Source organism: Budorcas taxicolor, chromosome 5 (assembly GCF_023091745.1).
Source record: "Budorcas taxicolor isolate Tak-1 chromosome 5, Takin1.1, whole genome shotgun sequence".
Classification (NCBI taxonomy): Eukaryota; Metazoa; Chordata; class Mammalia; order Artiodactyla; family Bovidae; genus Budorcas; species Budorcas taxicolor.
The window spans coordinates 21,248,154-21,265,640 of NC_068914.1; the positions used below are offsets into that span (position 1 = coordinate 21,248,154).

The following is a 17,487-nucleotide window of genomic DNA, read 5'->3' on the forward strand; positions in this document are numbered from 1 at the left end:
TTAAAATCCCATGGGATCCAGGATACAAACCCAGCTATCCACCAGAACCAGGCAGTGAAGGGGAATCATTAAGTGATAGCCACAGTGGGATTACCAGATGGGAATACAAGCTCCCCTGTGTAGTAGAGGGACAGTATACAGATAGGGCTCTCCTGAGATCTCTGAGAAAATTACAGTAGGCCTTTAGATATGGATTTAATTAGAAGCCTTCCTCCTAGCCCAAAGCTCTTTTAGGTAAACTAATACACCTTTTTTATAGAAATATTGGACACCTCCGTCTGTTGCTTCTTGCTGTGCCCTGGGGTGGTAGTCAGTTAAGTCTTTCTCCATTGATTATAGTCCTGTGGGACCCTCAAGCCATAAGCCCCATTAGACCGCCAGGGTTGGGTGATCTAGAGGTGTTCGCTAGATGGCTGCTGCAAAAATCAGGGCACTAGATGAGGATATAAACTCCTTTCTGGGAAATACTGGCAAGCTGAAGTGAGAAGAGAAACTGTTTTTTAACATTTCATTTCATCTTACTGAAGCAGAGTTTACAAAATTGATATGAATTACTTTACTTTAGAAGAAGGAGAAATGACTCCCTGTAAGGGAGATCCAGAAAACAGAAAATTAAAACGAAGTTAAACATTATATATCTTGGATTGTCAGTTCCATAAAATGGCTTATCAGCTTAAAAAGAATATATGAGAAATCCTACTGTAGTCCACTGGTGTCTTCTGAAAGTTCTCCAAGCCATGTCTCCTCAAAAACCTGTGCCCAAGTGTCTACTTGACATATAAATGATTTAAAATATCAGATACGGTCCTTTTCACAGGACTCTGAGACTATCCTTATTTGTCGATAGTACAAACTCTGGCCTGTAACTTACAGAAAAGCTTTCAGACAAGCGTAAGAGTAAAACAAAAACTATTCAGTAGTAGACAGTGGCTTAGAATAACTGTCGCTTATTTATTACTGGTAATTGTCAAGTGGAAGGATATGATGAGGGTCCATAATAAGAATAAATTTAACAAGGAAATTTGTATCTGTTGTATTTGTGACAAACAGAGCACATTACAGGCATATTTTGGAGATATTGCCGTTTGATTCCAGAACACCTCTGTTAAGTGAATCAGATAAATATTTTGGTTTCTTGGTACATATAAAAGTTATGTTTACATTATCCTGTAGTCTGTTAAATGTACTGTAGCATTATTTCTTTAAAAAATATATGTATCTTAATTAAAATATTTTATTACTAAAAAATGCTAACCATTGTCTGATAATAAAAATCATCATTAATTTGTAAATGCCACAATATCTGTAAAACACAGTAAAGTGAGTTATGCCTGTATTCCGAAAAGGTTTTTAAACAAGAATGTTTCTAATGATGATGATTAAGCTTGTTTACAAAGAAGTCAGTGATTCTTACATCTGATTTATAAAGATGAATAAATATTACTTTTTATAGACGAAGAAAGCCTTGAGTTACAACATGATAATCCTGAGACCTAATACCAGAAATAACACCAGGAGAATCAAGAAAAGAGAGTCAGTAAATCAGGGGTCAAGTTTAGACATCTATATTTTTGTAGAACCCCACTTGAAAATCACTGGCCTAGAAGATGATAGATGTAAATAAAAATGAAAGCTCAATAATAACTGAAATTAGAACTGATACCACTCACCACTGGAACTTTCATAAATACAGGAAAACTTGACAGAACTATTCATGAGTTTTGAATAATGTTTCCCCAAAGCAATGACGTTACTGAATGAACCTCCATGGACTTCTCATAACACTTTTTGAAATTTATTAATTTATGAAATTTTTATATTATGTTTACCATGTAAATTAGAAAAATTTATAATAATTGCATTTTGAAATATTTTTTATTAATTTAGAGAAGTGAAAATTTTGTATTTACATTTACCATATAAATGTAACCTTCTGATTTGACAGCTCTTACCATGCAACTCTTAACAATAGTAACACTTCAAATCAGCGTAATTATTTCTAGCATCTCTTCTTATATGTTGAAATGGCAGATCTCTGTGATTCTCCATAGCCTCTCTGGGAAATCTCAAAGGAATTTTCACTAACACATATAGAGTATCTGGAAGTTCTGTTTTTCTATGTTTAGGATATGATTTGGTGAAGTGTGTTAGTTTGCTAAGGCTGCCAAAATACCACAGACTGGGTGGCTTAAACAGCAGAAATTGATTTTCTCACAGTTTTGGAGGCTAGAAGTCTACAATTACCCTGTCAGCAGGTGTGGTTTCTTCTGAAGCCTATCTCCTTGGCTTGCAAACGGCTACCTTCTTACTGTATGACCGTGTGTGTGTTGCTGGTGTCTCTTCCTGTTCTTACGAAGACAGCTTGCGAACAGCTGCCTTCTTACTGTATAATTGTGTGTTTGTGTGTATGTATTTTGCTGGCGTTTCTTCTTGTTCTTATGAAGGAAACAGGAATGTTGTATTAGGACACCTTCCTAACAGTCTCATTTTTCCTTAATCACCTTTCTAAAGGCCTTGTCTCCAAATGCAGTCATATTCTGAGGTACTGGGGCTTACGGCTTCAACATATAAACTTGACCAGGGGACACAGTTCAGCCCATAACAGGAAGACAGAAATCAAAAAAGTGTGAGAGAAGATTGGAAAACTTTATTAAAAGATGTAACCTGTGATGCTTGAGAAATAATACCTGGTTACCTATTTTACTGAAGTGAGATGAAAACATTTCAAAATAAATGTAAATGGTAATGTGATTGAAAAGAACTTTAGCTTATTCATAAGTGAGGAGTCTTGATTCTTTTTTCCCCTTAAATAATGTAAGACAATAAAATTGACATGTATAGAAAGTTATTCTAGTAAGATGCAGAATTTTTGCTCTTTGGCAGATTACACAAAAGTAAAGAACAACATATAGATGAAGGCACGGGAGCACACCCTTAAAACTGAAGTGGATTTTGCTAAGATTTTAACATACTGAAAACCTTTTTCACAGTCAAGTATAAACCAAGGCAGATGAAATTCACGTAGCATGCTGTGTCTTCAGTTATGCTCTTCCATATTCTGGACAAGCTGGTAGATTTTCAAGGGCAGTGGTATTGTGTCAGAGTCCTTGAGGTTAAGATGACTTTCATATTAGTACTAAAATGTTGTCTGTGTTAATATGCAGTGCTTTTGTTCCTGTTCATTTTCAAATAAATCAATGAGTATTTTTTAAATCTCTTAATTTTCAATTACTGATATGGTATATATTAGTGCTTTTAAGCCCTTTGGGATTCTGAATAAGTCCTAAGAGTGCAAAGGGATTCAGAGATCATCAGAAACTACTTTTCCTTGTAAATCAAAGGCACATAGATGGTTGTATCTCTGTCAGTATTGCTCCTAAATAGTATGCTTTACAGAATTGTAAATAGCTCAGAGACACCTTTTAGGTAGCTATGTTTCTGAAGGGGGCCCTAAACAAGACTCAATAAATGGGGAAGGGAGTTCAGGAGAGCCTATTTTAAAGTCTTCTCATTTTTTCCTGACAATGTAGTTTGTAGAGAGTAAGGAGAAGGTGAACTAGCCCTCCTAGATATAACAGTGTATATTGTAAAACTGTAACAGTTAAATCAGATTATTGGTAAAACAGACATTCAGATTATTATAGTTAAAGGGAAATTGTGGGGAGGGAGAGGAGGATCCATATATTGGCATTGTATATAGGTTTTGCTTCAGGTTCAAACTGCAGTTGATTGGCAGTTGCTCTTGGAGTTATAGGAAGGACCTTATGAAGTGGAAGTTATGAGAAGGACTTTGAGAACACTTGGGGTGGAGAGGAGTGCCAAAGTTGTTGAGGGTTGTATGTTATAGGTAGAAGAGGTATAGTGTCTCTTCATAACTTTAAAACAGGGCATCACTAATAAATATGTGGAGAAGGGGTAAGAATTACTCAACACATGAGAATTGGTAGGAAAATATCAGTTTAGTTCCTAAACTAACAATATATTCTAAAGGAAATTTTAGATGGATTAAAGTTAAATATAAAAAAGTTCTTAAGATAATTCTGTAATTTGAGGATGGGAAAAACCTTTCTTAGCATTATGGCAATGAAACACGTCATAAAGAATAAAACAAATACATTTGATTTAATGGAAAAAAGAAATCTGAGTTGAAATTAAATAATTTAGGAAAAATGTTTGTAACAGATAAAACCTGAGATAGTAGCCAAAGTACTCATACATATTGGTGTGAAAAATAGTAAGATACCTAGTAAATAGGACAAACATTTAGACATGTAGTAAAGGTAGTTAATGGAAATTCCCAGTGAGGAAATCGAGGTTACTAAGAAACATATAAAAGTTATAATCAAAGAGAAATGCAAATTCAAAAAGCCAAGCAATAGTAAATAAGTGGAAAAGAACAAGCATTAATCTTTCCTATTACAGGGCAATGTGGTGGATAAGGGGATGCTAATGGTCCAACCATAAGATGAGGAAGTAATATTAGTGTATCATTTTTCAGCCCACAATGAATTAATGGTCTGTGGGTGTCAGTGGTTACTAACATCACAAAAAGGAACACAGCCATACATTATGTGCTTCCTGATGAAGAATAGCCTTGTCTACTACCATGTAATAATTTTGTCAAAATAATTGAGTAATTAATCTAACGAAATCCTCTCTAGATCCAACTACTAATTTACAGAAATATACAGAAGACTGAGGAAAATACTAGTAGAATCTTCAAGGATATAATCACCAAAATCAATCTGCAGGAAGCTGTGTAGGACAAATGACTAGGTTCCACAGACGTTTTTAGAGTTGTAATTAAAAGAAAATTAAGGAAAATAATTTTTGGTGCTATTCACAGCCCCCAGAAACCTATTCATGTACTGTAGTCTATCCATTTACTTGTTGATTATTTAAAGAGGGCAGAATCACCTTTTAGAAACAAATGAATAACATCCTGCTCAGTGTTTTGAAGAAAGTGCATGACTTCATGTGGACTTGTGAAGATGATGTAAAGAAAAGATTTTAAGTTGAGTGATTGCTTTATTTAATACTTTAAATTTACCCTTTTAATCTGTTCTTTAAAATGTTTGGCCTTGAACGTTCTTGTTGTGGAAAATTTGGTCATTAATGTTCTGATCTCTGAAGCTCTTATTATTGGTATTTTCTAAGCTAGGTAATTTTTATATTATATATTAAACATTTACTCAGTGTTTTTACAAATAAAACATTGTGGTTAATAGTAGGGAATGATCCAAGGAAATTAAGATGTGATCCCTTCCTTAAGAATTTATAATTCTGTAGCAGTGATGGTCACAAATAATACAGGTGAAGAATTAGTCTAGTCAACTGAACAGTGGAGGGTCAGGACTAGGAAAACAGAAATGGATTATGTTTGGAAATAACTAGACTTAAGTTGGGCTTCCCTGATGGTTCAATAGTAAAGAACCCACCTGCCATTGTAGGAGACTAGGAAACGTGGGTTCGATCCCTGGGTTGGGGAGATTCCCCTGGGGGAGGAAATGGCAACCCACTCCAGTATTCTTGTCTGGGAAATCCTATGGAATGAGGAGCCTGGTGGTCTGCCGTCCATGGGGTTGCATAAGAGTTGGACATGACTTAGAGACTTAACAACAAGAGCAACAAAGCCTTAAATTATATATGTTGTGGTGCTATAGTGTTTTGGTATGTGATAATTTTTTTTTAAATGATGAATTAGTATATTTTATACATTTATTTTTATTGAAGTATAATGATTTACAATGCTGTATTAATTTCTTATTTTTTTTATTTTTACTTTATTTTACTTAACAATACTGTATTGGTTTTGCCATACATAGTATGTGATACTTATAAATAGTAGTCTAGTGCTATTTTTGTTAATATTATAGATAGTTTTTCCATTTTGAGATAAAGAAGAGAAAGAGGAAGAGGCTTTGAATGTCTTTTTGAAAAGGGACTTTATTGTTTCTTCTTTTATTTCTACTAAATTTGTTTATTAATATATATATTTTGGACCTGGTTTGGATGTTATTGATAGTTTCTAATAAAAAGCTGTGTGTGTCACTTTACTTTCGTATAGCTTTGTTGAGAGAGAGAAGAATTTTGCATTACTCAAGATTTAACATACACTGATGCTTGTTTCTTGTTTGTTGTCATTCTTTTTAAAATGAATGTTCCTTTTTTTTTTTTTTTTTGGCCATGTCCCACACAGCTTGCAGGATCTTAGTTACCCAACCAGGGATTGAACTCTGGGCCACAGCAATGAGAATGCTGAGTCTGACCACACCAGGGAATTCCCCAAAATGAATATTCTTACTTTTTATTTTCTTCTGAGCTGTCTTTTATACCTTTGATTCAGTTTTTATATCATCATCAGTTTTAAATATATTGAGATAATAAAGATCTAGATTAAAAAATGTCAGTTTGATATGCAGATCAGAAAGAAGACTGTACAACAGAAACCAATACAACATGTAAAGCAATTTATCCTCCAACTGAAAAAACAAACCAAAAGAAAGCTTAGAAACAGGAAAAAAAAAAGACCAGCCAAAAAGCTTAGCAAATGCTGGATGTGCTTGTGGGATCATTTAATGTTCCATTAACTTGGTCGGTCAACATTCTGAGTCATTTGTATCATTGAGCCCAGGATTGGAAGGTCTCATTAAGTTAGAGATTAAGAGGAAGTCCAGTAGCATATTTGATGCTCTAAAAAATATATATATAAATCTTGAATTTTTTAATGTTTTATTTTTATTACAGATTCTGAAGAATATTTCTGTGTGAAAAGAATTTTCTCAGGTGGAGATCAAAGCTTTTCACATTATTCTAATCCCCAGGTAATAAAAATCATATGAATAATTTAAATAAGCTCAGATAATTTCATATTAGTATTTTTTATATGTTACAAAGTAATGGCCTTAATTTTTTTCCTCAAGTCTACAAATATTTTCAGATCTATTTGACAAGTTTTTGTTTTCAGTTTGTTTTTCAAGTTTTGTTTTCAGGTGTTTAGCAGAGATTAACTTCCAGATGCAGAATGCTTTGTATATAATCCTCTTCCCTCAAACTCATCTACTTATTTTAAACTTTAGAACTGTGGGCCACCAGATGACTTTAGATATCCTGATCCTTCGAAGCAGATCTGGACTGTGAATGAAGCTCTAATTCAAAAATGGCTCAGCTACCCCTCTGGAAGATTTCCTGTAGAGATAGCCAAGTAAGAAATGTTTTATCTACGCAAAGACAAAATCTACACAAAGACAAAATCTCTCAACTCCATGGTAGAGGAACCTGTACTTAGAAGTTTTTATTTAAATAAATATTTCATTAAATATCATTTACTGAATGGTTTATATACAAAAGTTTAAATGTCTGGAATTTCTATAATAGTGGATATTTTAGGAGATCTCATTTAAAATTGTTATATATTTTAAATATAAAAATATACATAGAAGAATATGCAGTTCTAAAAATACTAAATATAGCCACTTTAGAGATTGGGTTTGCAAAAAAGTTCCTTCTGGCTTTATACTGGTCACTTTCTTTTAACATCTGTATTCCTAGAAGAATTGAGTATTACTTCTTGAATATTTTGCTTGCAGATGGACTTGTTTAGTACTTTAAATTGTTGTTGTTGTTGTTGTTGAAGGTGGTGTAGGTATTTGGGATGAGGGATTATAGCTGATCAGCTGTGGTTTAGTTTTAGATTATGTTCCCAAACTAAAGTTTTTCTTAACAGCGTGAAGAGTATTCTTCAGAAAAATAACTTTCCAGATTAGATTTACCACTGTGTGGAATTAAGAAAGTTAAATATGCTTGTTTTTACAAAAAAAATTTTTTTTAGGAACATCAGATTTATTTGGTGAATCTGAGGATGATAGTAATGTTCAAGAGAGTCTAGGTTGAACAGTAATACCTCTATCAAGATTTACTTAATCTGTAGTAATTTATAGAATTCCAATTTATTCTGAATGTTGATTGGAGGAATGCACTGTAGCATTAAATATTAGTTTAACTTTAATTTTTATTAAAAAATGAAGGTAAGCAGATTTCTCATTTTGTGATTTGGAGATTTTTAAATTTCTTTTTAGTGAAATTGATGGAACATTTTCTTCATCTGGTTGTCTAAATGGAAGTTTTTTAGCTGTTAGGTAAGTGGCAATTCTTTGTTATACTGAATTTTTTGAATTTATTATATTAAATAATAATGTCATTAAATAAATGAATTTAAAGTTTATTTTATCATTTTTCTCTCTCTCTTTTTTTAACAATAGCAATGATGATCACTATAGAACAGGCACTAGATTTTCAGGGGTTGATATGAATGCTGCTAGACTTTTATTCCACAAACTTATACAACCTGATCATCCTCAGATATCTCAGCAGGTTTGTTTTTAAAGTATTTTGTATTTGTATTATGTTCCCTGTTGAGTTTTTTATTCCATGTTATTCTAAAGCTTTGTTGCCTAATTAACTCTATAGTTTCATATACCTTATTATGATGTCTTTGTATAAACTAATGTAAGAATTTAAATCAGGTATTACTTTAAACTGTTTGTAATTTAGCTGTCAGACGTCTGTAAATCTTTCCAGATGTTCAGAGCAGACCCTTAATCACTTAACATTACCATGTTGGTTAAGTCTACATAGCTGTTGATGCAGAGAGTTTAAATTGAGATTTGTACGTAAGATCTTTAAGATTCTTTTACAAATAGCACTGAAGCATGTATATTACCATATGTGAAATAGACAACCAGTCCAAGTTCGATGCATGAAACAGGACTCTTAAAGCCAGTGCACTGAGACAACCAGAGGGATGGGAGGAGGGTTCAGGATGGGGGGACACACGTACCCCCGTGGCTGATTCATGTCAGTGTATGGTAAAAAGCACCAAAATATTGTAAAGTAATTGGCCTCCAATTAAAATAAATAAATTAATTTAAAAAAAAGATTCTCTTATATTGGGTAGGCATTAATTTTCATTGTGCTTCAGAGTACATTCATTGATGCATCATAAGATGGTTTCTTTTTTTCTTTTCCCTTCACCATTTAATGTTTCCTGTGGTGTAAGATTTTCTTTTTCTTTCTGTTTTTTTTGAATATGCATTCATTTTAAATGAAGTAGATTTTACTTTTTGTCAAAATGTAGGTGGCAGCTAGCTTGGAAAAGAATCTTATTCCTAAACTGACTAGCTCCTTACCTGATGTTGAAGCATTGAGATTTTATCTTACTCTACCAGAATGTCCCCTGATGAGCGATTCCAACAATTTCACCACAATAGCAATTCCCTTTGGTACAGCTCTTGTGAACTTAGAAAAGGCGCCGCTGAAAGTACTTGGTAAGAATTTTAATACCTTTTTCTTTTGTAATCTTTTTTCTTTAAATGAAAATGCTAGTTAAGTTCTTACTTTTTTGCTGTTTGAAGTTTTGCTACCCTGAATTATTTTGACATTGTCTCAGGGAAAGGTAAACCTGTTTTTCAATTCATTACATTTTGCTAGTCATCTGATGCTAGTTGTTAGAGCTGTTGGAGGCAAAGCATGTTAAATATTGAAATTTTAATCAAACACAACAGTGGAGACAATATCAGGAAAGATAAAAACTGTTTTTCATATTTCTCTAAATGGCACGCCACTCCAGTATTCTTGCCTGGAGAATCCCATGGATAGAGGAGCCTGGTGGGCTACAGTCCATTGGGTCGCAGAGAGTCAGACATGACTGGGTGACTGAACAGAAACTTCCTCATTCACTCCAGAGTGATCTTATTGTTAAACTGTAAAGGAAAGGGAACAGTTAAAACTGAACAAACCTGGGTATTAAATCCCCTTAAACTTTATTAGCCCTTTGCCTTGTTTGCCAATTTTCTGATGTCTCTCTATGTGAGATTCCACTCTTCATTTGATCTTATTTCTCTGGGTTTTTGGCATAAACTTTTCTCACTTTGATTTTTCTGACTGTATAGATTTCGTCTCTATTTGTTGACTGTTATAGTTTGCCTGCTACCTTTAGTAGCAGTGCTTTCCTTCCTTCCTAATAGTATTTGTTAGCTATGTCAGTCTGAGATACATACGAGTAATAAAATCAGTACAAGAAGTTTTAGGCTGAGAGTGAGCAGAGGAAGCAACAAGCAGTGGGTAGAGCCCTGGAATCTGAGGGAACGAGCCAGGGAGTGGTTAGAGGAGTGAAGCGGGGACTCACAAGTGTATTCTTGCCATGTTGTCTCCTGCACAAGACTGTCACATTTGTAGTTAATAGCTATAAATAGTCAACATGGGGAAAGACAGACATGGTATACTCTACATTATTCAGTTTCTGTATTTGATATTTAGGAGTACCTTGCATTCAGGTGGTGCTTCACATTTCAACTTTAAGTTGAAAGGTAAAAGTTGGAGAGATTTGTAAATATTGGAGCAATACAGTTTTTTAGTGTTTTTAAAAATTAAACTACTAATTTATAAAGCAATTTGAAACACCTGGTTTAATACAAGGGATAGTGGTTAAGTTTTTAATATAGCTGAGAAAACCAGGAATGTAAATTCAATAGACCTTTTTTACTTTATTTTTGCGTTTGAGAGCTTTTAGAACCGTATTCTTTAATTTGAATGTGAAATAGTGTCTATCAACCCTAGAAATGTTACATAAAATATCATATTACATGTATCTTCTTGAGATTTTCAAAGGGTTAAGAGCCACTGCTTTAGGAAAAATCAGTATGATTTTGAAAATTGTGACTTTTTAAATTTTATTTTATTTGTGTGTTCACCCTTTAATAACAGAAAACTGGTGGTCAGTACTTGAACCTCCGCTATTCCTCAAGATTGTAGAACTTTTTAAGGAGGTTGTGGTACATCTTTTGAAACTCTACAAGATCGGCATTCCCCCTTCTGAGAGAAGAATTTTCAACAGTTTTCTTCATACTGCATTAAAGGTTTTAGAAATATTACATAGGGTATGTCCAGTAGTTCATTTATTTTCCTCTTCCCCCATTGCCACTAACAGATTGATGATGTTTATTTTAACATGACTATATTACAGAATTAGATTGGCATAAAAGATATTATAGGAATTTGGAGAAGCTATCTAAATTTTCCTTTAAAAGAAAGAATATATACTTTAGAGCTTTGGTCTTACTTGACTTTGTTAGGCGTTTATGAATAACTTGTCTATAGTTGGGCAGAACAATAGCATACTAATGAATTAGAGTCTCCTTATGTTTTTTCTGAAGAACATGATTTGTTATTTAAATAATACACTTGTTATTTATATGTGGACATAATACAAAAGAGATTTCATCCTACTTATGATTGTGAATGTTTAAAACTCATGTTCTTTCTGCTATTGGCTACTAATGACTTCAATCAAAGTAGAACACTTGAAACAGATGACTCATTGAAATTGGAACCATATATAATTCATTAATTTGCCTATTGTTCTTTCCTGCCCTTCTTCCCAGTGGAAGAAATGTACCCTTTACACTTGTAGCAGTTCAAAGTTATATGAAGAAGTAGAGTCTCAGCTGTTACATTAAAGATGGTTTTGAGACATCCCTGACAGCTGGTAGGTATATCTCTGTTCTGCCATTTGATATTAAGATGCTATATTGGAAGACATGACCTAAGGGAGGAACATATGTTTCTGGCCTCTAGAATGACTGAAAACCTCACTTGAACCTTTAGTTTCCTCCCCTTAACAGCTTCTTTAGTGTTTTCAGACCCTTCTTGCTTGCTGTTACGGTTAGTGATAAAGGGTAAAGGAGGCAAGCCTTGTGTTCTCTGTAAGAGTGAGCCCATACGGACGATTTTTTTTTTTCCTTTTTATTCTTTTAATGAAGTTCCTGGTTCATTTAATGAAGTTCCTTTCTCTACTGTTTCTTGAACTTTTTTTCTTTAGTATTTAGTATTTCCAAGCTCTTTAGAAAACAAGTCATTTCTCTTACTATAGCTGAGGCTATGATAGCCATTTTTTTCCTTAGAGGGAAATAAGTTATTCTTATGTTTGCCTTCCTCAGTCCAAGGCTTTCTTGCAGCACTTTAGGGTAAACTGGGCTCTGCAGTAAACTGCTATTATGATCTTCTGTCTACATGATATGGGTCTCTGCTTTTCTGTATGCCTTTTGCCTAGCATTTAAGTGAGTGATTAGATTCTTTCTTTCCTCTGGACTCTCTTTTCCTACTATTTCGGTGAACTATCCTTTGTCAGCAGGACCTTTTTCCCAAGTAATTAATTGTTCACTTCCCCTCCTCCTTGTCTGCTTATCTTTATTACCTCTTAAAATTTTTTTTTTCCTTAGCTGTCTTTTTCCACAAGTGAACGGAAAGGAAATTGGAATTTCCACAAGTGAAAAGGAAAGGAAATTATGAAATTGTCTTTCATAATTACAGACAGAACTTCAGCTAGTAACTTAAGGTGCCTAGCTCAGAAGTCTCAATCTCTATTGAAGCGAACCCTATGAGGTTCCGTGTCCAGAGACCTTTCTGATGGAGCCATGCTGGAACTAGGATCCTAAATTATTGCTAGCTGAAAGGGAAAGGAAAATAAGTTCAAAAAGTTATATGAAGTTACATGAGGTAGCCAAGATTAAAAACCTCTCTTGTACATTAATTCATGTGAGCACTTTACAGGAATCCCTCATTTAACTTTTTATAGTTATATCTTGCCCCTGAATCTGAGTATCAAAGGTCATAAACCAGTAAGTAGCAGAATTGAAATACAAATATACTTCTGAAGTCCCTGATGTTTCTAATGTACTTCTATATCAGTAGCTATGATAATATAACTTGTTTAGAAGGGGATTTGGTTTTGTTTTATGCCTCAGTCTGGAGTCTTATACATCCATAATTGCAGATAGCATTGAATTGTTAAAAAGACTAATTCTAATTCCATCTATGCTGCTTCTTATCGATGTGATTTTGAACAAGTCTTCTTTCTCTTTATCGCATATGCAGATAGTTACCTATAAAATAAGGATTGAAATAATGGCCTGCTGGTTTCCCAGGATTGATGTGTTGTTTAGATCATGGAATATATATACAAATACTGTACATTCATAAGGCAGAGATTTTGTTAGCACCACCGTTTGAGTGGGAAACTGTGGTTTTTAACTCACTTTATTTAATCATGAGGAAATTGAGTACCTGTTTGAAGTTGTTACATACTCAAAAGTAGGGTAGTAACAGTATCAGTTTCTTAGGCATCTCTTAGTGAGAGTTCTTAGGACAGTCACTTACCTTTCTTTTTTTTTTTTTTTTTTTTTTACCTTTCTTTTACCTCTTACTTTGAAGAAAATTTTACTTGGTTCTAACCTGTCAGATAATTGTCAGGGATGATTTATTTTCATCTATAGTGGAACCTAAATTGCCTATCAGAGATTTGTGTTTTAGAAGACACCTTATGTCTGACAGCTGTATATATTTCTTCTCTCTGCTCCATAGTTAAGAATTAGGAGAAGTTTCCTAAAGGGGTTTCCTTCCTGACCAAACCTGGAACAGGATTAAGAACTGTAGAACTGGTCTGTATTTCTCCTGATCTTTTCAGGACATATAAATGACTTGTTCCTCCCTTATGTCATGTCCTTTGGAAAGCTTTTGAATTAGAAATCACTCCGAGTGCTCCAAATGGCATCACAAGAAAGATAATTTTGGTACCTGTTGTCAGGAATGAATGTGTTACCAGATAAATGAATTTGCTGGCAAGAAATTGGGTTGTTTAGTAGTTTCTGAGTTTTCACACAGTATATCATAGAGATACTAATATGCCAAAAGAAAAGACTTACTTGATCTGACTAGCTTAAGTGCTGCATATCATGCTAATCTTCTAAGTCAGTGATTATCAAAAATTTTTTTTCCAAGGAACCCTTAAACCCAAACAAACAAGGCATATGTTTACATACCATATACCACCTCTGAACTCAGGTTTATAAATGAGAGTACTAAACTGTAATTAATATATGAAGCATTATGGTCACACATATATAGTTTCTATTTTTTACATTTTAGACAGCAGTATTGAATGTGTACGTTGTTTTGAACTTCTGTCATGTAATTTTTAAAATTGATTTTACAAACATTTACTGAGTGCCTACTGTGTGCTTATTATGGTGCAGTTATAAACATTAGTGATGCAGTTATAAGGGAAAGATGTGATTTCTTCCCTTGTTAAGATTATAAATGTAGAACAGTTGTATAATACAAATAAATAATTGTTTATAATATAGCATGGTAAGTGCTAGATTAAGCAAAAGGAAGGGTGCTGTGAGAACACATGGGAGGGCACATAACTCAAAAGAATTAAAGAAGACTTCCTGAAGAAAATAATGTCTTGTCAATTTTACCTTCCATACAAATGTATTTTTATTTATATTTTTTTAAACTGTTGATTTTATATGTAAATCTGTATACAGGTCTTTTGGATCAGTCTTCTATTCAGTGCCTAAATATTTTTCTATTTTTAAAAGACTAACAACTGATTTTGTCTTCAGTTATTAAATCATTGTGACTGAATTAACTGTTAACCATCATTTCCCCCCAAGTCTTAAGTTTGACTGAAATTTGTTCCTGAATGAAACCTAATTTCTAAATTGCTAGTTTTTATTCTAACTTGACGGTCTTCTCAGGCAGCTCAGTGGTATAGAATCCACCCGCCAAAGCAGGAGACACACGAGACATGGGTTCAATCCCTGGAGTAGGAAATGGCAACCCACTGCAGTATTTTTGCCTGGAAAATTCCATGGACAGAGGAGCCTGGCAGGCTACAGTCTAGTGAGTTGCAAAGAGTAAGACACAACTGAGGGGAAATATACACACACATTCTAACATAGCATTTCTTATAAAAAACATGTCATATCTGCATGATATAAAAGCTGTAAACACTGGTTGTTACTGGTGAGGGAAATTGCAGTTTACCTTTTAAAATAAATATTTCAGATAAAAATACATCAGAGGTCAGTAGGATGTGGATGGTTTTCAACAAGTATCATTAAATTTTTAAAGAGTCCAATGTAATAGTTAATGTATCTATTTAGTAGTTTCTGCGGATAAATATTGGGCTTCCTAGGTGGCTCAGTAGTAAAGATTTGCAGGAGACACTGGGTCTGGAAGATCCCCTGGAGAAGGAAATGGCAGCCCACTCTAGTATTCTTGTCTGGGAAATCCCGTGGACAGAGGAGTCTGGCAGACTACAGTCCATGGGATCACAAAAGAGTTGGACACAACTTAGTGATTAAACAACAACAACAACACATAAATATTGGAGAAGGAAAAGCCAGTGAGTTTTTGTGTATAATTGCTGGGTTTACTTTCTCTTTTAGCAGCAGAAAGAGTTAAGCTGTAAGGCAAGAGTTGTAAACTTTTTCTGTGAAAGTTTAGATAGTAATGTTTTGTACTTTGTGAACTGTGTGGTTTCTGTTATAACTGCTCAACTCTATTTTTAATGTTTTTTATGCTTTTGTAAATTATAATTAAAATTATTTTTGATTGTTAGTGGTATGGAGAAATTCAGTTTTGTTGCTCGTGTGGAGAAATTCAGTTGAATTTTCACCTTGTACTCTGTGACCTTGGTAAATTAATAGTTCTCTCCTAGATTCATTTGCATTTTTTATGTATACAGTCATGATATTTTCTCTCCGTATTTAATTGGCTAAGACTTCCCAGTGCAGTGTTCAGTATAAATGGTTGCAGTGAACAATTCTTGTCTAAGTCTTCATCTTAGAAAGAAAGTTTTTAATGTTTTACTCATAAGCATGATATTAGCTGTAGAGTTTTTGTTTTGATTTTAAGGTGAGCTTTATCTGTGTGAAGATAAAGCTATTCCTATCTTTCTATTCCCGGTTTGCTGAGAGTTGTTATTATGAAGGGACCTTGAACTTTGTTAGATGCTTTTTTTTCTGCATCTGTTGAGATGAACAAATTATTATTATTATATTTTTTCCCTGAAATGTAGTAAAATTCATTTGTGTTAATTTAATCATTCCTGGGATAAACTCCACTTAGACATTTTATTATTTTATATATATTGTTGGATTTAATTTGCTCATATTTTGTTGAGGGTTTTGTGTCAGTGTTCATTAGGGATGTTGATTGGATAAATTTTGTTTCTCATCAGCTTCTTAGCATCAAGGTTATCCTAGCGTCATAAAATGAATTAAGAAGTGATCCCTCTTTCTCTTTGTTCTGAGTTTAAGATTGGTATTATTAATTTTTGATAGAATTCAACAGTGAAGCCATCTTGGCCTGGACTTTTCTTTTGAAAAATGTAAATATTTATTAATAATATTAGATTTAAAAACTAAAGTGTTTTGTATTTCTTATCTTTCTTTTCCTCTACTTGATTGTCCTTAATTTGATCATTTTCTAGGTTCTTAAAGCTGAGAATTTTTTTTTTGGCAATACCACACAGTTGGTGAGATTGAACCCAGTCTGTGGCAGTGAAAGCACCGAGTCCTAACCACTAGACCATCAGGGAATTCCTGAGCTGAAGCTTATTAGGCTATTGATTTTAGACCTTTTATTTTACCATGATTGTTAAATGCTATAAGTTTCCTTCTATGCTCTGCTTTACTGGCATTCCAAAAATTTTGATGTGTTTTGTTTTTATTTTCAGTAAGTTCAAAATACCTTCCTAAAGCACCTGTCTACTTACTGCAGCCTCTAGGTCATCTCTGAGTCTGGCTCTGTTGATTGTGTTTTCTCTTAGACTTTTTTTATGTGTCTTTTGTTTTATTTACTTATCTGATTTTGGATATGTCTCACAAATTTTGAATATGTCTCACAAATTTTGAATGTCTGTAAAATAGGAAAAGCTGAATTTATTCCTGTAAATTTGTATACATCTTGTGTGGTTGTTAGTTTCAGGATTCAAGCCAGTCTAATCTGTAATTACTCTGGAGTTGAGTTTTTATGATTATTAATTAATTATTTTTGACCGACCTGAGTCTTTGTTGTTGCTTGTGGACTTTCTCTAGTTGTGGCAAGTGGGGGTGGGATGGGGGTGGTGGTGGCGGTTACTCTCTAGTTTTGTTGGGATGGCTTTTCTTGTTGCGGAACATCGGCTCTGGGTGCTTGGGCTTCAGTAGTTGCAGCTTGCAGGCTCTAGAGCACAGGATCAGCAGTTGTGGTCCACAGCCTTAGTTGCTCCATCGCATGTGGGATCTTCCTGGATCAGGGATCAAACCTGGGCCTCCTGCACTGGCATGCAAATTCTTTACCACTGAGCTACCAGGGAAGCCCTGGGATTGTCATGACTTCTTGATAAATGAATTATTTTAGCATTATTAAATGGGCCATTTTTCCTCTGGAAATGCTTGTCTTGAAATCTGCTCTGAGTAGTCTCAGAAAGTTGGTGCTTTCTATTGGAGTATCCCCCACCAAGTCTCACTTGTGCTTTCATGGTTTAAGAGTTAGCCAAAGATGAAGGGGGAGTTTACATTCAGATTCTAGGGCTTTAGCTATTCTTACTATTATTTAAGTTCCATTCTCAATCAGAAGACTTGATAGTTTCTAGTT

The 17,487-nt window shown here is 34.0% G+C and overlaps 1 protein-coding gene across 1 annotated transcript in view; it reads left to right on the top strand.

The window, feature by feature from the left end:
• HERC4 (HECT and RLD domain containing E3 ubiquitin protein ligase 4) overlaps positions 1-17,487 on the top strand; it is a 123,956-nt gene that overhangs the window by 68,322 nt on the left and 38,147 nt on the right. The window contains exons 9-14 of the mRNA XM_052639676.1: positions 6,748-6,824; positions 7,080-7,204; positions 8,079-8,138; positions 8,262-8,373; positions 9,137-9,326; positions 10,765-10,937. Coding sequence (XP_052495636.1) covers positions 6,748-6,824; positions 7,080-7,204; positions 8,079-8,138; positions 8,262-8,373; positions 9,137-9,326; positions 10,765-10,937 — 737 coding nt within the window. The remainder of the gene's footprint in view (positions 1-6,747; positions 6,825-7,079; positions 7,205-8,078; positions 8,139-8,261; positions 8,374-9,136; positions 9,327-10,764; positions 10,938-17,487) is intronic.